Genomic DNA, 23,997 nt, shown 5'->3' with positions numbered 1-23,997 from the left:
GGGGCTGCGAGCATCCCCCGGGGCGCAGGGGCCCGGCTCGCAGGAGACGGGGGGCTGCGGCTCCGTGCCGGCCCCAGGGGTGCCAGCCAGGGGGCTCGAGGACCGTGCGGCCCCCCTGGCCCTGCCCCATCGGGCCTGGTCTGTTCCGCTGCTCTGTTCCCCCTTCCCTCCTCCCTGCTGTGACAAATTTTCATGCTTTTGAACTTATTTTCAAACTGACTTCTCTGTTTCTAAAGCTGACTTGTAATTCCCCGGTTACTCTTTAATCTGGTTGATGGCCACCTTCCCCTTCTGCTTTACGGGGTGTGGGGGCAAACACCCTCCTGGGCAGTTCTGGTAGCTCCGTTTACACATGCTGTTTGCTCTCATGCCCCTGTCTCACCGCTCGTGTTACCCATTGACTAACACCTTCCCAAGTATTTGCAATCTCTGACAACCCTGTTGCATGAAAGTAATAATGAGTCATTTTTGCTTAGCAAAATGTGTTTGTTTTCTGGGTATAGTTTCTGATAGACATGTACAGGGACCCTTTCAGAGTTAACCTTTAATCCCATAGCAATTACCGGATGACTGATGTCTGCAAATGAAAAGGTGCCTGGAAATTTTTGAATATTTTCATTCTTCTAGTTGTGAAAGCAAAAGCCAAAGATAATATTTGCTAAATGCATCAGGGTTTGCAGTTTTTGAATGTCAGCTTGCTATCTGCAATTGTATGATAAAAGCCCAAAGCAACATCTAATGACCATAGGTCCTGGAAAAACAGTCAGGCATTCTGTTTGCACTGCTGTTGCTAAGGCGAGACATGTCCTTCAAGTGCTACTTACAGGATGCACCTAAAATCTCTCTTAACGACTGCCAATGAATGCTGAAAGGAGCCTCAGCCAGCAGCACAGACCTGCTGCCCTCCTCCACCACTGCAGCTTCCTTCATAGCTGGGCTATTTCTGCCATAAACACAATCAGTTTAGGAACCAATCTTTTAAAAAGTTACAACTTCTGCAAAGACGTGTCTAGGGGATTCCACTAAATGCACTCCACGCTAGAGTCCTGTTACTGGGTGGTGTGGTCCTTTTATTTTAGCTTGTAGAGTCAAACAAACTCAAATTATTGAAAAGTCAAGCAAAGAGGAAGACGACGCTTTGAAGGCCCCCCACACTTGTTGCTCCCCCTTTTGCCCTTTTTTGCTCATTCCTCGCTGCAGTGGCAGGGAGCAGTCGCAACTCCTCTCGCATCAGGTTTCTGCAACGGGCACACTCAGCACCAGAGCGTTCTGCAGATCAAACAGAAAATCCACGTGGGCTGCAGTTACCAGCTGCTCAGATGTGGCAGACTAACAGCACTAACTACACGGATTACACGGAATACAGAAAAAACACAATGCCAGTAAGCCTCTCTGTGCTCACCTCGGACCTGCTGATCTCCGCCTGCTGGTATTTAATGCCCAGCAGATCAGGCAGCGGGATCCCTCCTTGCAGCGCCGCTGAAACAAGCAAGTGGGACTGCGGTCAGGAGCTGCCAGGGGCGGCCGCGCAGCACCAGCACGGCCCCGGCCTCGTTCCTGTTGCTCTGCTTTCCTGTGACGGCTTCCACCCCTTGCCTTAGAAAAGTTTTTGTGAATGTTCAGAAAGAAAATCAACAGGGGTGATTTTCTCATTTATGTATCTTAGCAAGAGGAAAAATCTCTACTTTTGGCATACTTTTCACATGAATTAAGCCGCTAAATTGATCTTGCAGGGTCTTTCTTTGCTGTTGTTTTGTGACTGACATGCTTAAGCCCAACCAAGGTAAGAGGGACACACTGATTTCGGAGACTTAACACAAACAACCTACAAAAATTTTTCTCAGGTTTGCATGGGAAGTGGTTTTGATTCTGAGGACAGCAACAACATTCAAAGAGACTTCCAAAAAGGAGCCTGCATCATTTGCAGAGTATCTGTTTTGTGTGAACTGATGTCTGTTTGCTGTGCATGAATGGGCATGCCTGAGCCCACATCCAGGAGACTTTACCCTTCTCTAGCACCCACCGCAAACCCTGCGTGTGCGGAACGGCAGGCGAGCAATTTTCCCAGGCAGTAATTCACAGACATTAAGGGCAAGAAAAGTATGCAAGGTCAGCTAGTCAATGATGTTTCCAGAAAAAGAAAAGGTTAATAACGATCTATAGGAAAAGAAATGAGAACTATTTCCCTGTGCAGATAGCAAATCCTCAGATGAAGTCATCTAGCCGTGCTTACCATTGATGGATGGCACATAAGCCACGTGAATAACATTTGCCAAAATCCTTTTCAGCGGCAGCTCCTGAAACAGAGACAAGCGACGCAAATAGCTCATCTTTCTGAATGTCAGCAGCCACATCTGTCAGATTCCCTTCCATTAATTCACCTTGCATGGTCTCAGATTAGGAGAATTGCAAAAGTTCCCCCCCCCCCAAAAAAAAAAAAAAAAAAAAAGAAATGGGAACATTTGGAAAATTCGAAATTTCAATGCAAATTGCCAAAAGAGAGACTATTCCCTACTGCCACCTACGCTGTTCTCACAAGTCTAAAAACGTTCTCAGTCGTGACTCGGCTCATCGTGGCAGTCAGCAACAGCACCCATGGAGCAGGCGATGCCACGACGGCGCCCGAGCCCATCTGCTCGCCCTCCTCGTGCACCCGACGCCCCGTCGAAGCCAGCCCTACCAGTCAGCCCTGCAAACGGACGGTACCGAAACGCTGTTCCAGACGCTCACCCTCTTACACGTCTCTATCGTGGGGTCAGGATTAGAGGGAGAGCGAGGAAATTGGAATACTCAATACATGTAACGTCAGTGCAGGCCATGCTTCCAACTCCCTTCAGTGCCAGCGCTGGGCAGTTATTTACGGTGAAAAATCTCCCAGGAATTAACACGGTGCATTATAAACAGGGGTGGATTCCTTCCAAAGCATTCATGCTTATGGGCAAATGGTTTTGGTGGCTAATTGGTCATTTTTAACATTTTTCTTGAAGTAACATTGTGATCTTTGGTTTTATCTTTTTTTTTTTTAATAAAACTGTTATTGATACTGAAATAAATGGAACGGGGATCTGAGGAATGAATTCCTATTTGAGTTAGCAAACCCGTCAGTGCTTAGATTCATAGATGCAATTTTGCATTGCTCTTGCCATGCGTGGCACACATCACTGAACTCACATCAAACGTGCCAACGGATGAGGAAGCCAAGGCCATTTCAGACAAACTGCAGAGGAAGGAAATACAGTGTCATTCACCTCCCCTCAACCCCGCGCATCTCTCTGCCTCGCGCTTCACTTGCTGCTGAGATTTTTCTTCCAGCAAACTCCTCACCGAGTTTTCGGCCTTCCTACCCCGGAAAGGAAAATCAGCGGCCGCATTACCTGTCCAGAGCGAGGGAGACGCACAGCTTTTCTCCTCTAACAACGAAACGCGCTTTCAGATCACTGCACTGTGAGAAGAGGGAAGCAAGCGCGGATCAGGGAGCGTGTCTGGCTGAGCCCGGCCAGGAGACGGGTCTCGGCCAAGGATGGCTCGCGGCCGAGACGTTCCCCGCGCGCAGAGACCTCCCTTGCGGCACGGGGCGACCGCGTCAACCCCCCAGCGACTGCAAACGGCCTCAACTCACGACGTCCAGGACGAAGAGGGACGCAGGGGCAGAGCCTGAGGAGGAAGCCAGAAGCTTGGCCGTGCTGAAGACACGCACGAAGCTCGCCTCCGGGGTTACCGTCACCAGCGGCGGTCTCGCCGCTCTCATTTCAATCGTCAGCGGCTGCGATGGAGGCAGCGCCCTGGAAATCTGGGGAGAGGCGAAGCACAGCAGTGGCACCAGGGCAGCCTGGGCAGGCCGCACACCCGGTCCGAGGCTCGCTCCGGGAAGGCTGGCAGCGCTCCGGAGCAGGCAGAAAGCCTCCCCAGTTAGCAGGAAATTGGCCTTCTCGGAGAAGTCTTTTACTGGCCTTTAATCATTCATCATCTGAGGGGAACGCAAGGTCCTCCTCCGTCATTCCCTGGAGCTTCCATGCTCCAGGCAAAAGCTATTTCTACTACTCATTTTTTTCTCCTGCAGTCAGGAATGGCAGAAGCCGGTTATTATTACGATCTTTCATTTCCCATACACTGCTCTGGGGATTATCCTGATGGGTGCTAAGCTCCACTAACATTCATTAATTCAATGGGAGCTAGACATCCTCTGCAGCTTTTGCAGACAAGTTGGTCCATATTATTAGTCCCATAAATAATATTTATTAAGAAAAGTTTTATTAATAAAACGAAGAGAGCACCAGCTTGACATTGGGGAAATGTTCCCAGCATGTCCTTGTGAACAGCCACAGTGGGTGGACAGAGATCAGTGTTATCTGCTGCTATAAACAGCCTAAAACAACCCTGAGGTCAGTAGGATTAAGTGGAGTCCACCCACCTCAGGGATGAGGGCTCCAAGCATCGATGTCACCAGTGGGGGAAGCCCAAGAACCTGTCAATAAAATGTCACAGGGCAGGGAGTCATGCACTCACTTTGGGGAAAACAGTTTAGTATGGAGAAGAGAAGAGGGATAGACAAAGACTGTAAAATTAATGAGTTAGGTCTTGTCACTTCTTGTGGCTGGAGGCTGCTATGGGCTGAAGGACTTTCAGGATTGCCCTGACTGCTGCCTCCTGGAGCTGCTCTGAGCAGAGAACTTGCTGCTCTCCTCTGCTCTGCTCCCTTGTGGTGCACTCTCTGCCTCCATCACGCTCCATACAGCAGGCAAGAGGATGTGGACACACTGTGTTTGCACCTTCTAAGACCTGGTGACTCCCAACCCAAGCTACCTGCTGGCAGATGCTTTGCTGCAGCAGCCAAGCACATGGCAGGTTACAATATTACAGGCTCTGGGAGTCTACGCATGACTGCAAGCAAAGGCCAGTGCAATAGAATGATTTTAAAAAAAGAAAAAAAGGATCTGCCTTGAACAGAGGTGTAGATTTCTTTAGTGGCCTCTAGAGGAAAGTCTCAAGCCCAAATTACCCACCATATTATCCCTGATGTCCAGGTTGAAGGATGCCTGCATAATACGGAGCTCGGCACTCAAGAAGTTCGCAGACAGGATGAGCTGGGTAGCAGCTTCTTTCTTTGGTGGCAGAGAAGTAAGAGGTGGCTGGTCTGTGGGAAGGTCAATCTCATCTCCCTCTTTTTGATGGAGAATGGTCTAAAATGCCAAATAAAAATTGTCATGTCAGAGACAGTACAGGCTCACTTCATTTGTATTTGGACCACGTACAAGGGTACTGGATGCATCTCTATATAGTCTCAGCAGTGAAACAGAGAGAGCAATAAACTCCACAGAAAATGAGAGGCCAAAGAAGTGGTTAGGTGGTATAATGCAGACAGTACACCCACCTAAACCTCTTCCAAAGCCTCTGCTGCCAAGGCCAGGAAGGACTATGCCTCCGAGCAAATGGATGTCACAGACATCACTCAGGCCGCAGCGCCAGGCAGCAGCACTCACCTTTAAATCCAGCTGTATGAAAGTTTCGCTTGTTGTTGGTGGATTCAGCAAAGCATATCGGAGGGTCCCAGCAGTCCCAAGAGATATCTCAGCTGCATAGAAATAGAGAGATGTTTTAAAGCAAGCTACCTCCTCTGAGTGACATTTCTGCACTGGTCCCTTGCTAAGAAAGGGAAAGAAATGGATGAGATGGACCAGCCAACTTACAGGTCATGGTTGTTAATTTTGCATTCACAAGGTTGAGCACTACATCCACAGCTGGACACAGCTGTAAAGCAAGAGGAAAACTTGTGAGAAAACCTTGCACTGAGACTTCTGGTAGGAGTACAGTTTCACAGCTGCGGACTGGCACACCTACCAGACCCAAAGCACCGGGACCCTCCACTCATAACTACTTGGAGACAGGCCAAGTTTTTTTTAATCCCTAACTGAATTAAGTTACTCCGAAATAAACCTCATTTAAACGGAATGAAGAAAGCGGCCAGACTCAGCGGCAGAGATCTAATCACACCAGATCAGCTTTATGGCACCAGATCTGCCTGCTGACAAGCCATTAGGAGGAAATGTGCTCAGCATCGAGGTCACCACTGTCCAAACGCCGCATCCCTAACCATCTTCTCCTAGATGTCAAGGCTTCAGGCAGCAACGGTACCTGCGCTGCGGTGTGAGCACACAAAAACACAAAGCTGCCAGAAACAATGCTTGAAATGTTCACTTTTACCAATCTGCATGCTCCTTTAGCTGGCAAAACTAAGAAATCTGCTACTGAGCAGTGAAGAGGAAATCTCTAGAAAAAAGGATCAAATGAGGATTAGACTTACCAGACTTGGCAGCACTTTCTGAAGGGTGCTATCCAGAAGCTTGTTCAGGACTTTGGGCAGCATGCTGGGCAGAGATAACACGTCAGCCAACCAACACAGTCACTACAGACAGCGCAGTAATTATTTACTGAAGACCAAAAGGCAACAAAATCAAGCACTAAAGACACCTATCTGATACAGATTAGTGCAAAATATGCCTGATGTCTAATAAAAGATATTTTCTCTGTTTACAAATCTCTTCTCATGAATGGCATCTTCTGGTTTTAAACAAACCTGATAGCTTCTGTGCCTAAAAGAAGTTCTGTAATCCCAGGAGTATAGCACTGAAATGAGGACTCATGCCAAAGATGAGTATCCCATGAAATCAAATAGATGGGGCTGGTCTGCTGTTGTGCATAAAGCATTTTGGTTTTCTTATGGAAAAAAATAGGGTCTTCACGGAACAAACATTTGCAGTGAATGGTACCTGTGTTCTGCAGAAACTCACATCTGAAGACTGAAAGATATCCATTTAAAAATGTTCTTATATACTTGCTAGGTATTAACAACTTTGACAAATAATCAGTATTGTCCTTTACAGTGAGGAGAGGAGCTGTGTTTGACACTCACCTACTGGGAAGGTTGGTTTTAACGCTAATAAGAGAAATGTGGCAGTTTTCAGAGCTGAACTTGGGGGTGCCCAAAGCATCCTGTGACAGCCTGTTGTCTGCAGTCAAGTTTGCTGCCATTTTGATTTCCATGTTCCCTCCTATAAAGCTGCACAGAACAAAACTCAGTTAACTCAGGATAAACCCCCCTCCCCGGGGGACCTGTCACTCCACACTGCAGTCATTTAGGAATAAAAGTCGGCCGGTGCCTAGATGTAGTGAGCTGCCTTCCTCAAGTGCCTGCAAAAAACTTCTTATTTCAGATTGACTTTCTACATCATGCAAATTCTTTCTGCTCTCTCAGATGTTAATATAAGCAGTGGCTTGGGGGGTTAACGTACATGGCTCGTGCCCAGAACTGCAACACTTTGTACCAGCACCCCCTAGGACTGCAAAAAGGGACCAGGAGTCCTGAAAGAACCCAGGGAAAGAGGCGCTACGGAGGGAAAGAGCTGAGAACTGGAGCTTGCAGCGAGCCTGTGTGCACGGAGCAAAGCCGGCGCCCTTGAAGGGTGCCCCTCCATGCAGAGCCGCGCACCGCGGCCGCCTCCCAGCCCCACGGGAGCCCCACAGCCCGAGCCACGGTGAACGGAGGGACGCTGCCTGCCCAGCCCACAGCTTCCCACTCACCTTTTCCCAGCAATGGTCATTTGGACTAACACAGCCATGAAAAGCCCTGTTCCTGGCAAGAGCGTCAGTGTTATCACAGGGGGACGGATATCTTTCACTTTTATCCTGGGCGGCGGGGGGAGAATGGAGGAAAAGAGCGACGAAAGAGGTGCAATTAGAACAGCTAAGTCTGATTTTTTTAAATCAGTCGCCTATTATTGATATTGCTGTTATCATCTTTATTCTTTTGCCTTTTGTTTAAACTTTTTTTTGTTCCAATTCAGATCCATTTTTAAATTTAAAAGTATTCTTCATAATAAAAGATTGCAAAGTTTTATTTTGAAAAAGTTGAAAAAAGTGCTTTGGTATTTAAAACTTCCGCATTCTTTTGTCCAGGACTATTTACCAGATTCAGGGATAATTCTGATCTCCCAGAAATTCTAGATTTTCCTCAGAATATTATCCCCCCCAAAAATAGACACATGAAGCTTTGAGAGGAAACCTCCCACCCATATACCGCAGAACGCAGCAATCTCCAGCCAGCTTTGAAGTAGGAACTGACATGCTTTGTTGCCTTTAAGTTATAGTTTCTCCATGTATTTGTAGACACAACCATGCAGAAAATCACCAGCTTTAATATCACACTTGTTAGTGGGGAGTGATTTGTTTCTGCCTCCAGGCTGACACTTCTGAACCTTCTGCTTTTATTTTGTAATTTCCAGTTTCAGACTCTTGGTGTAATGCGCTGATTATAACTCACCCGGAGATACCTTTGATGGGTTTGGTGTTTGGCTTTTTTTTTGTTGCTGCTTCTGCCATTTTCTGAAGAACATCACTCTCAGTCAGTGCAGTGGAGACCGCTGGAACATTTGCACAAGACAAAAAGAGTTTAGCACAAAATCCCTATCTGTGTTGGAGGGTGAAGGAACTTTGAACTCCCTGTCATACCCTTTGAAATGTCGTTATTAACATATACCCATTCCAATAAACTGAGGCACAATGAGGACACTTATATATATGTCCAATTACTGGCAATCTTTGCAGTCCCTGTGTAATGATTCAAGCTCAGCAGCTACTTGCTGTGTATACATTCACCTCCCTGGCAATGCTCAGCAGCTGATAATATCCTCAAAGACACAGGTCATATAGAAGAGGAAGACAGTTTCCCTTTTTTGTGATACATCACATCCTGCTTGTCTGCACAAATGTACAGATTTGCCCCCAGGACGGACGTGAACATGGCTCTCTTGCTTACCATGATCAATTGTCCCAATATCAATCTGGATGACAGCCCCTGGATTATCAGCTCCTTGTGACAGCGCCAGGCAGCCACCAAGGAGTAAAACGCACCAAATCCTTGACATCTTCAGATCCAGTACCACTGTTCACAGAGCTCCCAGATGTGACAGAGGTTTAAATGAGCGCACTGGCTTAAACAAACAGAAAGAGACAATTAGCAGGAGTTAATTCCCAAAGAGAGAAAAATGAATGATGAGGGCTAAATTTTGCAGTCACACCAGAGGAAATGAAACAGGGGTCCATGCAAGTCAGCAGAGCTATGCTAGCCAAAAATCAGAGAGAAACAAAAATCACTCCCCAAAACACAGACACGCGTGAACATCACACCGCAGTACCATCAGGACGTGGCTGCCTTCTGCGCCATCCACCTGAACTGCCCCATGGCGTGTACCAAAGCAAGGTGCTCAGTCTTCCTATTCCTTAAGCCCCAGAGTTGTTCATGACATTTTCTTGTAAAAGAAAAACCACAGGGGGAGACAGAGCTGGAGGTGCCTAACTGAGCCCACAGCCTGCTGGGTCTAGAGACCCCCCAGCCCTGGTCCGGTAGCAGCAGGAACACGGATGGCTGTTGGGCACGGCAGCGGTACAATTCTTAATGAACACAAACAGACTCTCCAAAGGCTATAAACACAGCTCCTGCAGTCTGCTCCAGCTTGGCCCTGCACGTCTCATTTGCCCCTCATCATGATGACGTGGGCTGCAGCACTTCACAGCAATAGCAGTTTCTTCAAGGAAGTACTCTGTTGTCACCTTGCTAGGGTCTTTCCTGGAGGAGAGTTCCCAAAAGCTGTCTAAGTTTTGCACCAACCTTTTGGAGACAGGCAAGAAACAGCCTATATATATGAAAATCCTGCCTGAGAAAGAGAGAAAAATGAAAGGATTAAAGGGTTGAGTAATTATTCTGATCTAAAACTAATCCCTGTGTTTCTGACATCTTCCAATATAAATAATTTCACTAACAAATTTGAAAGTCTGGCTAAGTTCTTGAGACTCAGGTATCAAGTAAATGTTCTTAGCATGCATGAAGCTAACTCCCTTGCTCAACACCCAGGAAGAGCCAATTAGAGCTTGGAAGGTTGAGTTTGAAAGAGAAAAAATGATCTATTTAGCAACGTAGCACAGATACAAGTGAGGGAGGGAGAAAGCAAAGACCTGTAAGGGGAAATTCTGCTTTTGAGAACACATATTCAATTGTGATTCTCATCCAGGTTGAGTAGCTCACACACTTCCCCAGATAAGGTTCATGAAGCTGATGCAAACTTCGAGAGAGGACTAGCGATCAGCTGATCACTCAGTGGAAACTGAGAATCTCAGTAATATTCCTACCGATTTCAGCAGGGTTGGAAGGAGGCTAACAAGAACTATCAGCCGCTTGGAGCAGAGAACAAGCTTGTGAGCCCCAGCTGTCACTGGCATGCTGGAGGACAGCTATGGCCCCGCCAGACTGCAAAACAAGGCACACGGATCTTGTTCCTGGGCTAACTTCACTCCTGCCTTTGGGATGGTCATCTGTGCCCTGTCCTAGCTAGACAGCTCTCTAGCAGCTGTCAGAGCATACGCACCTCTCCCATCTCTGGGACCCCTCACCCAACACGGCGCATGGCCAGGTCACTGCAGTACCTGTGCTGCTGCAGATCGCTGTCAGGTGTGATCCTGCAGCACCGAGTCACTTATTTCTTCTCTTCATTTCTATATAAAGTCTGTCATGAGGCTTAATCTGTCATTACCCCCCTCTTAGTGATATACTTGGTGACTCTTTACTAAGCACAGACAAGAAGATTTACATCTTATCTAATAGGGAAGTAAGATTTATAGATAATTCCCATTTAAGAGCCCATCAGGCCAGAAAGACACTTTTGTGCTGGTAACTTGATCAGTCATTATGCTATAAGTTGACATCTAATTAAACTTCCACCAGGACTGTCAGGTACAGAACAGCTCTTAAGGAGAAGAAAATCCATGTCTAAGCACCATAGTGCCTTTTCCTCCCTTCAGTTTTTCCCTAGACTCTTGTGCTGCTGTAAATGATAACAGCAATCCACAAATAAATCTCAGGTTCAGCTTTGGAAAGAGCTACCACTATTACCTACATTGGAATGAGGCTTATCTGGGGGGGAGGGGGCAATTTCCAATCACGGCTTTACAAAACAGTGAAGACTTATTTCTTAGAGACTTTCGTAAGACCTGGACATGTCCCTATCAATGCAAGATGCCTGAACTGCCTCTCCTACCCCCAGGCAACTCATCTGCAGTTTACAGTCTTTCCAATGGATTCACTTTTCTGAGCACATTTGTTGCCTCTAAATGGGCTGCATACATCAGTACTAAAGTGTAAACTCTGCTCTTCCGCTAATAGGCTCTTAGATCTCTAGCTCGGTATTTTCTCTTGACGCTGCTATTTGTACACCTTCAATGGAAATACACAACGTGGCTGAAACTCTGCCTTTCTTCTTGGCATCTCTCTGTCACACTGAGAAAGAAAGCACCATAAGGCTAGTGAGAACCAAAGACTTCTCCGAACATGTCAAGATGCACCTGGAACCAGAGCCCAATAACTCACTTAGCCAATGCACAAAGGACAATAGTTGCCTCCCAAGGCAGAGCAGGTGTATCAACAAGCGCTGAACAGGATATCCTATAGGCAAAGAATTCAGACCAAAATGGGCAATTTAACCCTCTCTGGAAGACTGACCATACCTCAGAGTTGATATCACAAATATCAAGAAAAGAGAAAGTCAGAATAAGCAGCATTAAAGAGAGCTGCATGACACCACAGAAGAAGTATTTATATGGCATTTTTTTGCAGTCTATGCTCCACTTTCCAAGCTAAAAGGAAGAACATGTGGACCCAAGGCTGAGCCTCAACTAGTAAGGCCAGCACTGAGACAGGCTGAGATCAGCGGGATAACAACACCCTTTCTCACCATGTCTGGTCAGCATGCATAATGGACAAGGTGAGCTGCCAGGGGCTGCCAGGAGAGGGGCAATGTACAAAACAGCACCCCAACATCCCCCTAAAGCAAAAGCCAGCAAAAGGATGCTGTTCTTGTAATGCAAAAAACAGTCAGGGCTATGACATAAATCACATTAATTTTCCCAAATTCATTCTTTCTCTTAAGGCTCAAGTTCAGGCTGGCTAGCGAGAAGACAGCACATGAAGGAAGAGGACTCCTACTCCCTTCCAAGAATGCTTATGCTGCTCGATGTCCCTACAGTCCCCATTTTCTCTATCAGTTACTGTAAATATTGCCAGTGGCTTTTGCTTGGGAATGAGGTAAAAGCAGGCAGGAATTATCACAAGTGGCTGTTCTGGAGGTTAGAGATAATATCTCCACAAAGCCTGGCCTTCTGTCTAGTTTTAAACTCACTGAACTCCAGGGAAACACTCCTGTTGTCTTCAACAGACTTCCAATAGGCCTAAGCAAAAGCAACAAGCGACTCATCTATGCTTGCAGGAGGGCATCCTTGCTGTATTTCCAAGACCTTCTGCCTTATGTGTCCAAGTCTGAGCACTTCTGATCTGAGCTGCCTAGCAGGGAGCTCAACACAACCCATTCTTCCTTGTGTAGCTGTTGCATTAACACTGCCTTCAGGGTGGTCAGAAGAAATCATGGCTGTAGAGCAAAGAGACCAGTGTTCACTTTCGAACAATGTTTGATTTCTTGGCACCTTCCATGCAGAGACCTTTCTTTGCGCAGCTGAATAACATCACAATAAAAGGCAACCTGCCCTAACACCTGCTGTTCAATATTTTACCTTGTTAGGTCAATGGCCAATGTAATCAAATATATGGAGAAACAATAAAAATGGTATATAAAACAAAGTGTCTCCACCCAAAGTATCCTCCTCTTTGCCAATTTCTGCCTTCATCAACCTGGGTTATGAGGATATATAAAGCATGCACAATTCTTTGATTGTCCTTGTCCACAGCAAGACACGGACTGAATGAGAAGATTGGTCAGAAAAGGTAAAGATGCATTTATAAAATGAAAAGATAGATTTAAGCATTGCTTGTACTCCCTTTGGTATATCTCTGTAAGGGTCAGTTAGATCAGAAGTTCTCTCTCTGCTAAGATTGATACAATTTTTTTTTTTTTAACTCAGGTTAAACTTTCTGAATGACTTACTTTCTTAATACTGTAAGAGCATTATGAACAATTTCAAAACAGTTTCAGAGAGGTAGGGGACATTCTCACTTTTTTATTTTGTTTTAGCCTGCTCCATAACTTCCATTTTTTTTCAACTAATTTTAATTCTTGTTTACTTACTGGTTTTTATATCAGTTGAAGGCCAGTATAGAACCTTCAGTGGGCATGTTATTGCTGCAAGCGTCATTTCAGCTTATATACTTGCAGGAGGTTTTCAAGGCTGAGCCTTCTTTTAGTACCTTCAAATCCTCAGGTACTACACCAGAGCCACACATTTTTTTTTTTTCTTTTTTTCTTTTTTTTTCTTTCTTTTTTTTTTTTAAACAAAAGCTGAAAGGAAACTGCAAGGAAGTTCAGTGTGAGGTGAATCAGAGAGGCCATGATTATTTTAAGCACTGTACACTGCCCTTCTCAAGAGAAGCCCCCATTGACTAGCCCAGGATCACAAACCCTATCCGGGAGCCAGAGTCCTGGTCCATGCCTTGACCTGCCAGACTGAGGCCATGCTGCCCTGACCAGGCTGCCCTGTGCATCCTCCTCTTCCAGGCGTCAGCATGGGGAAGATCTGCACCTTGGGCATCGTCCTGAGCCTCCTGGCACCAGCTCTCGCCACCAGGTCACCTGACTGTGGTGGGATACTCAGCCCATCAGGACTGAGTTACCGTAAGTACAGTACAAACCACTGTCAGTAAGGAAGGGAGGCAGAAGCTGCTTTCAATCAGGTAATGAAATACTTCACTAAATACCTTTGACTCAACTGTCACTATTAACTTACGCCTTTTATTAGCTCATTTTCATCATCCTCTTTCTATACCTAGTAACAGTAGGATTTATAAGAGAAAGAAATGTGTCACCTGGACAGAGTCTGGTACTTGCTCTGCCCATGAGACCACACATTCAAGAAGGTCTAATAAAATATCTGCCCTATTGCACAGTTGCTGAAGTTTCAAAACAGCACGCGGAGACAATCCTAGCACAGGACCTAATGGCGCCGCAAGTCTCGGATCTGCTTCTTGACTCCCCAAAACCCACCAGGTGAGTCCACGGCTCTGCCTTGTTGAGGTTTTCCCATTATACCACTAGTTCATGTTGCTGTTTAACTAGAACACTATCATTACAAGAGGCATTTTCTCAGCAAGGACAAAAATCCGGAATGGACATCAACTTTCCTATTTTAAATACCAGTTTAGAGAAGAGCTCCTGTCTCTGAAGAGATGACCCAAGCATGCTGGGATTCAAGATGAGCAGGGGGAACTTCCCTCTTTAGGCAGCAGGACTGACAAATTTCATGGCAGCTGTTTCAGCTTGAGCCACTAAACCAAGCAGGAAAACTGAATAAAAAAAGCTCAGATTCAAAAAACACATTGCACTAAAACAGAAAAAGAGGAAAATGTGAGCAGATGGTCAGCAAGACAAGTACTATTAGTAGGAAAATAAATTCACTCCAGTTTTCTTTTGAATTCACAGTATGTCTGGCTATAAGATTTCCTAACTGGATTAGACTCCAAGACCAAGAGGTAATCCTGTGGCCTCTTATCCAGACCTGTGTGTTTTATATCCCATATAGCTGCTACTTGGGCCAAGACAAAGAGGCGTTTGAGATCTAACAGCAGCAGTTCATGTGCCACTTTGAGGGACTGTTTTACTTGTACGCTGCACAGACCCATGGACTTCTGGTGTTGGTCCACTGGAAGCACAACTAGGGATTGCTTATCACTCTGCGCTGTTCTCCTAACATCTTAATTTCTGCTCAAGCAGGAGCCAAATTGACTCCGTCAAAGTTGTTGACCTCTCTCTGTCGCTCATCCCTGATGCCGGGCTGCGGCTGAGCATCAACACAGACATTGGCATCACAGTCTCCCCGTGAGTATTGGGAACGGAGGGGCTGCGAGGGGTGAAACGGCTCACCAGCTGTTTCTTACCTCCAGTCACAGGGCTCAAAGCAAAGCCAAACCCTCCAGCTCCCACGTGGAGCAACGGAGTCAAGTCTGAGCGAAATCTGCACATGGGAGCAGATGACTCTGTAATGAGTAGGACTAGGAGCAGACTGGACTCAGGAGGTCCCGGTGCTCCAGTCCATCTGCGTCCCTTCTCCTCACACAGCTCGATTCCCAAGGTGGTGAGACTGTCCATCCTGGCAGATCTCCACGTGGAAAGGAATCCTGAAGGGAACCTGGAGCTGACAGCTTCCGCCTGCAAGCCCACCGTGGAAGAAATGCAGAGCACTGAGGAGACAGAAAGGTCAATTCCACAGGTTTTCTTTGTTCAGGCATATGGGATACTGCGCAAGTATGGGATCTGGGTAAATAAAGAAGAAAACGTGTGAGAAATATTTTTACACATAAAGGTGATTTAACCACTGACCCACCAATACCCTAAAAATCTTGGAAAGATTAACATAAATCCTTTATCTTTGTGAGAGAAACTTTGTTCTGCTTTCAGGGTTTTTAAATTTTATTTTCCTGTTACAAGAGTCTCATTTTCCAATAAGCAAGCAGATATTTTTAAGTATTGTAGCATGAACATTTTTAGTGCAGGTCCAGTGACAGTTCTGCAGTGCTTTAGGGTTCTAAATTGTTGTCAGTTTAATATGTTATAGAACATGATCACAATAATGTCTCAGGATGCTTGTTAGGTCAGATCAAAGATACTCCCATTGACCTGGCTGAGCTCGTTCTCATCTAACATCGTCCATCTTGTTGTTTCCATCCAGCAAGTCTCCTAGTTTGGAGGTGGACAAGGAGATTGATGTCAACAAGGTAAGACATAGTTTGTCAAGACATAAGATAGAAGACAAAATTGTACAGTTCTGTTAGCATCAGTGAATCTGGTGCTTACAAAACCCATCTTTGCTAGATGTTCCCCACCATCCCCTGCAAGTAGGCCAAAAGGAGCAGATGCCGTTTGAAGAATTTAACGCTATCATTTTTTCTTCTAAAAGCAGATCTGACCTGGAAGGGCAGAGCCACCCCCAGAGGGGAAAGAACAGGAGCACAGCTCCTGCTTAGCGTGCCGTCCGGCCAGCGCGGGAACCCGAGCCCGACGCAGGGGCCGTTCGGCGGGCGCCCGACGTGCCCCCCGCCGCGCTCGCCTACCGCCTCTCATTTTGTTTTGCCCCGTATTCCGCAGATTTGCTCGGAAGTCTCCAGACTGCTCGTTTTGCCGAACGAACGACTGGCGTCTCTGACGGGTGAGCGCGCGGGCTCGCTCCCGGCCTCGCCGCGGCCAGCGGGAGCCTCCGCGGAGGCCGGGCCGCGAGAGGCCCCCGGCCCGCGGCGGCGCCGGGACGCGGCCGGGCCCGCCGGCGGAGCCGCTCCGCGCCGCTCGGGCAGGCGCTCGCCCGCACGTCTTCGAAGGGCGACGGGGGGGAAGCGCAGCGCTCGGGGGCTGCTCGGGGGCCCTGCGCTGCCCGCGCCCTCTCGGCACGGACCGGGCGGCCGCCAGTGCGGCTCCCCCCGCCGTTCCCGTTTCAGACGCCCCAGGCAGCTGGGCGGGGGGGAGGCAGTAAAGCAAAACCCACGTCGTTCCGCTCTCCCGCTCCGTATCCGTCCCCGCTAACGCGGGAAGCCCAGAGGCGTCGCGGATGCGCTCCGCCATCGCTGCTCCCCTCCGTTCCGCAGCCCGGTTCCCGGTCACCCCGAGCTGCCAGGTCCAGTACCTGCCGCTGGCTGCGCCCGTCATCTCGGAGCAAGGCATCACCCTGTCGTTGGTGGTAAGCGCCCGCCCCGCTCCCGGCCGCCGCTCGGCCCCGCGAGGCTGGCTGCGGAGGTGCCGGCCCGCGCCCCGCGCCGCGGCTCCGCCGGCCGGGCCGGGCCGGGCCCGAGGCTCCTGCCGCAGCGTCTCCCCCTCCGCGCCTCCCTCGCAGACGGCTTTCCTGGCGGCGGGGGCGGCGCTGCCCCTTCCCGTCAGCCCCGCGCCTTTCGGCATGCCCGAGGCCGCGCGCGCCGCTGCGTCCCACCTCACCCTGGCTCTGTCCGAGCACTACTACAGCAGCCTCTTCTTCGCCCTGGAAAAGGCCGGCGCCTTCAACGCGAGCGTCCCGGTGAGCGGAGCGGAGCGGAGCGCGCGCGACCCGGCCGGGCCCGGGGGCCGGGGCCCGCGCGGCTGCCGAGCGCCCGGGAGCGCAAAGCGGCTGCCGGGCGGGCAACGAGCTGCGTTTCGCCTTCCAGAGCCCGCTGACCACCGCCGCCATGGCGCAGAAGATCTCCCAGGTGCGTTGCCCGGCCCGCGGCGCCGGCGCGGCGGGGACGGGGACGGGGACGGCGGCGCGGCCGCCCGCCGCAGTGACCCCCGCCGGGCTCCGCTGCAGATCGGCTCCCTGTTCCAAGAGGACCTGCCCGTGATGCTGAGAGCCACGTTCAGGAGCTCGCCGCGCGTGGTGCTGGAGGAAGGCAAGGCAGCCCTGAAGCTCTTCCTCACCGTCCACGCCGGGGTCGGCGCGCCGGCCTTCCAGAACTTCCTGAGCGTGAGCGTGGTACGCGACCCCCGCGAGCGGGGCGCGCGGCTCCCGCGCCGCTTAACGAGGGCCTGACCCCACTGCAGCCGCGGCACGCGGGCGGGCTTCGGCGTGCACCCGTCAGCGCTCACCGCCCCACGCGGCGCTCGTCTGCGCTGGGACACGGGACGCGCTGCAGGCGGTAACGCGGACGGGCGCCGTGCACCCCGTACGCGAAGCTGAAACGGGAAACTTGGCTTCCTGCTGTGAGTCTGTCCTCTCTTTTCCGCTTGCAGGACATGTCTGCCGGACTCCTCCTCAGCGTCACCGACGTAAAGATGATGATCTCTGCAGCAGCGATAGAGTAATGAACCCAGCTGTCCACCAAGTCCTTGAAGGCAACACACCCCAGTAGTAGTAGCATAGCAAAGGAGAGGCAAAGTAGCCCAAGGAATTTCTTTTCTTTTCTAACGGGAACATTGTAGAGGTAGCTCTGTTCCAAGGGAAACGGTAAGGATCCCAGTAACACGTTTGGAGAGCAAAGCAGAAATCACATTCCTCTCCTTCCACGTCCCCCTGCACCCAGCACGTGCACAAACAGGCAACGCTCGCGGGCTAAAGCTACCGCCTCTGCCGCAGCGTGGACGGAGCCCGCGGCAAAAGGGCACGCGAGCACCACGCCGCTCGCAAACGGCCGGCGGGGCTCGGACCTGCCGGGCTGTCGCAGCCCCTGCGGCTGCCTCCCCTCCTTGCTGCTGTGCCCGGGAGGAAAGTCGGGCTCCGTTTGCCCGTTCTGTTTTTGCTCAGTTAGAGAAAGCTGCTGACTCGGCTCTGAACTGGGCCGTCGTGCTCAGAGCCACGTGCAAGCCACTTCTTACTGCTGAGCTTAACCCTCTGGTGAAAATTCTGCCCCAGAGACCCCCAAGCAACTTCTGTGCCGCTGTTGGTTTGTTTTACAGGGACATCGAGCTCAGCCTGGCTGCCTCGGACGTGGGTCCCGTGCCGGTAGGTGCCTGCTTAGTTGCAGCCCAGCTTCGAGCTCAGCCCCTCCTCGGGAAGCGCAGCCACCCGTGACTTGCTGCATGCACTGACCCACGTTTCCTGCGCTGTGCTGTAAAAGCCCGGACCTCTTCTCTTTCCTTGTCCCTGCCTCTCCCCACCTTTGCTTTGGGGTCACACTATAAATGAGCTCAGTGTGTGGATTTTCCCTTTGGCAGGCTGCATTGCTAGAGGAATTGTTTTTGTCTACAATTCGTGAGGAGATACCGGCTCAGATGAACGGTGAGGAGCAGCGACGGCTTGTCGGCGCTGGCAAGCTGGGAGCAGTACTGCTGTCCCGTAAGGTTTTGGCACACATGACATGAAACAAGGACAAAGGCAGCACTCAGCTGGGTATTTCCCCTCTTTTTCCTAGCGGTCCTGAGCGAAGGAATATACCTGCCACACGTGCCCAACTTTGTCTATACTGATGTCAACGTCATCATTCACAAGGTAGGAAACCAGACATTTAAAACGCTTCCTGCTGTATTTGACTTAATACCCCTGGAGCAAGCAGCAAGTATTCTTCGGGGCAGACAGAGTGGGGATGGTCTGAGGGGCAGCGCCGGACGCAAGCCCCCCTGCACATCCCTCCTGCCAAGGAGCCGGCTGGCGGGACGGGAGATTTTGTGGCACACCTCCACGAGGCTGGAGGAGGTGCTGGTTGGTGACAGGCTGTGGGAGAAGGTGCTGAGCCCAGCGAAGCTCTGGCAATAGGGCAGTCTGCAGCGGGCAGGAGGGAGCTGGAGGAGCTGTTTGGAGGTACCTCCCTCCTGACCACGTCTCCCTGAGACTCCTTGCAGCCACAAGGAACCCAGAAGAGACGTTTGTCTCGTGGATCTAGAATAAATCTGAACCTATTCCTCCAATACTAAGTACTAGTAGGAGCAAAAAATGCGCACTGGAAGGACAGCTGGCCTGCAGGGAGAATATCAGTAGGTTAAAATGAGCCATGTAAGCATGTCATCCAACCCTTGTTTCTTCCTTTGCTTAGGACTATGTTTTGATCCCCTGTAACCTCAAGCTACAGCCTAAAACTGGAGGACAGGTCATCGTGGCCTGAAGTCTGGTGTCCAATTTGTTGCGCCTGGAGAAAAACAGTGGCAAAATTGTTCTAGAGGCTTTTAAATCAAGCTTTATGTGTTCTTCCTGCATGCAATGCTAAAAATCCTTTTCTCTTTCTTTACTAAAACAACACTTTCTCGTATTTAGGATAATAATGGCATTGCACTAGTGAACTTCTCTTCCAATCCTGCTGTTGGAATTTTTGTTGCACCAACAAGACGAGTTGTAACCATGTTCCATACTTTAATTAAATAATTATCTTTAATACTGGATTTCCTGGTATGATTACTGACTTGTTGTTCCCTCAGTGTTTTGCACATAAAGACAGGCAAACTTCTCCTTCCTGAGGAATGGTACCAGTATGAGAGTCCAGATCTCATATTTAGTTGAGAAAGAATGAAAATTCCACCATTATAAGGATGTAAAACAGCCCCATACTTCTCAGCTGCAGAAGTACATGGCACCTACTAATAAGAAATATTTTTTTCCATTTCTAGCAATGTTACTATGGGAACGTGGATGTTGGTTAGTTTTCCACTGGGTCAGAAAAAAAGAAAAAAACCACTATCTGTACAATGGTTTCTAATTTCAGACTTGAAGCCAATTATATTTTCAAAAATACACTTCTGACAAAGCCCAGTCACAGAAAACGTTGAATAAAATGTGACTGTGAACAAGCACGTGCAATGTTATATGCACATAGAGGTACTTGCACACTGGGTTCTGCATATTTGAGCACAACGGGAGAGCAAGTAGATGCATTTGTCACTGACTTCAGTGCTCTACCGCACTGACCAAAAAGCCCAGACATGTCTCTGCAGTGGACTCAAGAGGCTGTTCATGCAAACTACAAAAAAACAAACAAACAAAAAAAACCAAAACAACAACAAAAAAGAACAGAAACACAAATAGACCTCAATTTCCAAAACTGAGCTTTGGGATAAGGCAGCTTTAGAGCAAGCAGAGGCATGGCTGGGGGGCACATCAGGTTGTGCCAAGATTTAATCGATTATTGGATGCTATTGGCAACTTTCTCGAGACATTCAGGATAATTTCATTGCTGTGTTGATACCCAGGAAGTGCACCTTTGTTGCTAACTCTGTAATTTTCACAAGCACTATGGTGGTGATGTCTCCCTTAATATCTCAGCCCATGAAATCACATTAATTACACATACATCTACTTTCATGTACAACAATTATGCACGTCATTTCTAGCTCTTGGAGCTGCTGAAAAGCACTTGAAACCCTCATATTTCAAAAGGCTCAGAAATAGGAAAGCAAACAAAACAGGCCAAGCTGATTTATTGCAAGGAGAAAAAAACCTGAAGGTTTATATGACCAGCTTGGGGACCTGACTAATGATTTTAATGCCCGAAGTTGGCAATAGCAGGAACTGTTCCTCATACAGTTTGCTGGTGGAGCTACAACCATTATTCTTTGGCTAATAAATCTTAAACTGGGTCCCCAGAAGAAATAAGCTACAGTAGCAAAAAGATATATTTATTTGCCAGAGGATGTTCTGACTTTCAGCTTAACCACACTGCTCTGCATCTTCAATATATGGCTGGTTCACAGGAGCTGCATATAGAAACTCCTCTCCCCCGCACAAGTCCTACCTGGGGATCAGCAACAGCCTCAGAAGCAGCCCCATGTCATTTTGGAGGACTGGCCTCTCTGCTTCTCCCTCGCGTCGCCCGATTTAGGGAGCCCCTTTGCTCTGCAGCACAACTGCATCCTCGGGAGGGGGCCAGGGTTTTCCCAAGCACTCACTTTGGGTTCAACCTGGAGGGGGGAAAAAAAGAACAGAAAAAAAGCTGAAAAGAAGCATATGTATTATGTCTTTGGCATAAACAAAATCCATAATTTTCCTGCATAGTGGCCAAGACTCCAGCAGGAATACTTACTTAGCAATGCAAAACTTCCCTTACTTACCAATACACATAGAACATCACATAACACTAGAGAAGTACAGAGGCGAGACCCTTCATCCAGCCGCTACAGAGGAAACTTCCCAGAAGAACACAGGGATACCAGCCAGCAGCTCCCGGGCCGTGCCAGGGTGCCCGTACCGAGGCGCGCGTCTCTCGGAAGCCCTCCTCCCACCAGGGTGCCGGAGACGCCCGGGCTTTCTCTCACCTCTGCCCAGGATGCAAGCCAAGCCCCAGTTCCCAAATGGCATGACTTACCTGTCACCTTCAAAACCGATCCTAGAAGTCTCCCTTGGCCAAAACCACCATCCCAGCCTGACTCGGTAGAGTCCTCCCCAAGCGCTAGGTTGCAAAAATATGAAACATTTTCAGGGACGTTTTGGGAGGAAGAGCTGGAGCGGCTCTTTATCTCTCGCGCAGCCCGGGCAGAGCAGAGTCAGCCCCTCGCTAGTCACTGGAAAAGAACATTTACCAGAAACTCACTCTCATTTTCAGGCTGAAAATCATTTTCATACAGATTCCAGTTCTTCAAATATACCAACTATCCATAAATATTTGCCAAGCCCTCAGGACAGATCCTCAGCAATTATAACTCAGCCTAGCTCCGTCCATTTCCTTGGAGCTACGCCACTCGTGTTAGGTGAAACTTCAGCTTATCGCTTCCAGACAATGGCCCACTTGTAAACTGCTCCATCTTCCTGCTCTGCCATGGAGGGCCTAAGTTACATGGGGCTGTATCGCCGACTACATCTCTTCTACAGAAAGTAGTAGTAGAGAATAGCAAGTTCCCAGAGCGAATTTGCATCTTCACAAAAGACCACAGGAAAAGCACTGCAATTAGAGAGGTTGCTCCTAATCACCCACAAACTGCCCAAAGTAAGTGACAAGTCGAACCTGAAACTCGCCTTCCCAAACATGGACCCGAGCCTAAGCTTTTCCACTGTTTGCTCCGGACCAGCTCGGAGCAGATGTCAAAGTACAGCTAGGTGGTTATTTCCATGATGTCAGTTGATCAGAGGGCAGAGCTAACAAGCTGTTCCAAGCATCTAACAGATGAATAGTAAAGACAGACGTAATTGTGTGGACAGAGCCTGATGATAAGCCGTCGTGCATTATAAATTAAGGGTAATTTACCCTGATTTGCTGCAGGCAGAGGGAAGCTTTAGTTATAATACTCTAGAGACTCTTGATGGACTCACAATTACTGAAGGAGCGGTCCCATGACCGGGGGAAGGACACAAAGTAAACCGCTCAAAGCACACATCCTCATCCGTTCTTCCTCTGGACTCCACAGCACCCGGGGCAGTGGTGCCAGTCAGCCAAAAGGCAACGGGCAGGATGCAGCAGCATCCAACTAACGGCACCTGTGATAAAGCACAATCAGTAACGGACACAACACCTTCTCGACAAGCAGAAGCCCTTCTGAGGAAATCAAGATCATGGGTTCCCGTACAACACAGGTTCCCCAGTCTAAACTCTTCACCCAGCACAAGGAGGTGCTGGCACACTGCAAAAGGCATGTTTAATCATTTTTTTCACTGTTGACAGGACCCAAGTTTTATGGATTTGACTTAAAACGTCCTGCTCGAGACTTATTCCTGGTCCCACTAGTGATTCACAGTATTAGCTTTACATGCTACCAAAGTTACTTGCTACACTGAGGAACTGCTGCCTCTTACTTTGGAAAAGGTTCCTCTGCTCCTTCCGTGGAACCTGGTGCTATAAACGACACAAGACTGCAGGTGCCAAAAGGAAATGCAGCTTTTAGTTATACGTGAAGGTTTCCCAGTTCTTTTGGGATCCCACAGGCTCACGCACTCCTGCCCCCAGCTCTGTGAGAAAGCATACTAATTACACACTTCCAGCTGCATTTTCTTTCTCAAGTCAAACAGGACCCTGAGATGGCGACAGATCACAGATTATTCTGTTAGTATGCCAACAGCATTAATCCCCCACCCCAGCAAACCCAAAAGTACACAGAAGTGCTTGCTAAAAGAGTATGCAAAAGAGGTGCTAAACTTTACTTACTGCACAATAGGTGTTTGCTTTGGAACCAGGACAAAACCTTCTTCGTATAAACAAATCCCTTCCTGCAATAATGACGGATGAAGAGGCCAAGCTCACATGCTTTAGATTGCCCGATTAATCCAGTAACTCCCAGATAGCATAAAGCAGCTAATAGAGAGCTAATTGCCTATCTGGCCACCCAGGTGTGGGGGCTGCAGCTGGCCATTCTGCCCCCTGGTTAGCATGAGCCCCCCACCCCAGGTGCTCCGGCAGAAACCCCTCTGCCAGCCCTGGCCAGGTCTCTGGTACCAGGCCCCAGAGAGCAAAAGGAGAGGTGCCTCGAGCTTTCTCCTTGCTCAGTAGAGCAACCCCATCACCCATGTTGTTCCCTGTTGTTTTCATCAAGCCTCAGAAATTTTCCACCCTGCTTGGTTTAGCTTGTGCCAGGACTGTCACTCAGCACGATGCTCGAGAGGAAATTCCCTTCTCGTTGGAGTTTCTCCACCCTGGGACTGAGT

At 48.8% G+C, this 23,997-nt stretch overlaps 2 protein-coding genes across 2 annotated transcripts; one reads left to right on the top strand and one right to left on the bottom strand.

Moving 5' to 3' along the window:
- Positions 1–1,114: 1,114 nt before the first annotated feature.
- On the bottom strand, positions 1,115–8,921 carry BPIFB6 (BPI fold containing family B member 6). The gene is made up of 16 exons (XM_062589567.1): positions 8,813–8,921; positions 8,318–8,417; positions 7,579–7,683; positions 6,911–7,057; positions 6,302–6,365; positions 5,688–5,748; positions 5,481–5,572; positions 5,004–5,180; positions 4,412–4,465; positions 3,620–3,790; positions 3,375–3,442; positions 3,172–3,217; positions 2,234–2,297; positions 1,403–1,479; positions 1,335–1,342; positions 1,115–1,238 (listed from the first exon to the last, which is right to left on the bottom strand). The coding sequence occupies exons 1-16, from the start codon at positions 8,919–8,921 to the stop codon at positions 1,115–1,117; spliced, it is 1,467 nt and encodes a 488-aa protein (XP_062445551.1).
- A 4,637-nt stretch (positions 8,922–13,558) lies between these two features.
- BPIFB2 (BPI fold containing family B member 2) lies at positions 13,559–19,540 on the top strand. Its single transcript, XM_062589566.1, has 15 exons — positions 13,559–13,667; positions 13,940–14,039; positions 14,763–14,867; positions 15,108–15,245; positions 15,718–15,763; positions 16,134–16,194; positions 16,625–16,716; positions 16,870–17,046; positions 17,174–17,215; positions 17,314–17,478; positions 17,736–17,803; positions 18,399–18,444; positions 18,657–18,720; positions 18,854–18,930; positions 19,472–19,540. The coding sequence occupies exons 1-15, from the start codon at positions 13,559–13,561 to the stop codon at positions 19,538–19,540; spliced, it is 1,359 nt and encodes a 452-aa protein (XP_062445550.1).
- The last annotated feature ends 4,457 nt before the right edge of the window (positions 19,541–23,997 follow it).

This window comes from Rhea pennata, chromosome 16, assembly GCF_028389875.1.
Source record: "Rhea pennata isolate bPtePen1 chromosome 16, bPtePen1.pri, whole genome shotgun sequence".
Taxonomy (NCBI): Eukaryota; Metazoa; Chordata; class Aves; order Rheiformes; family Rheidae; genus Rhea; species Rhea pennata.
This window is presented reverse-complemented; position numbering and strand designations above follow the sequence as displayed.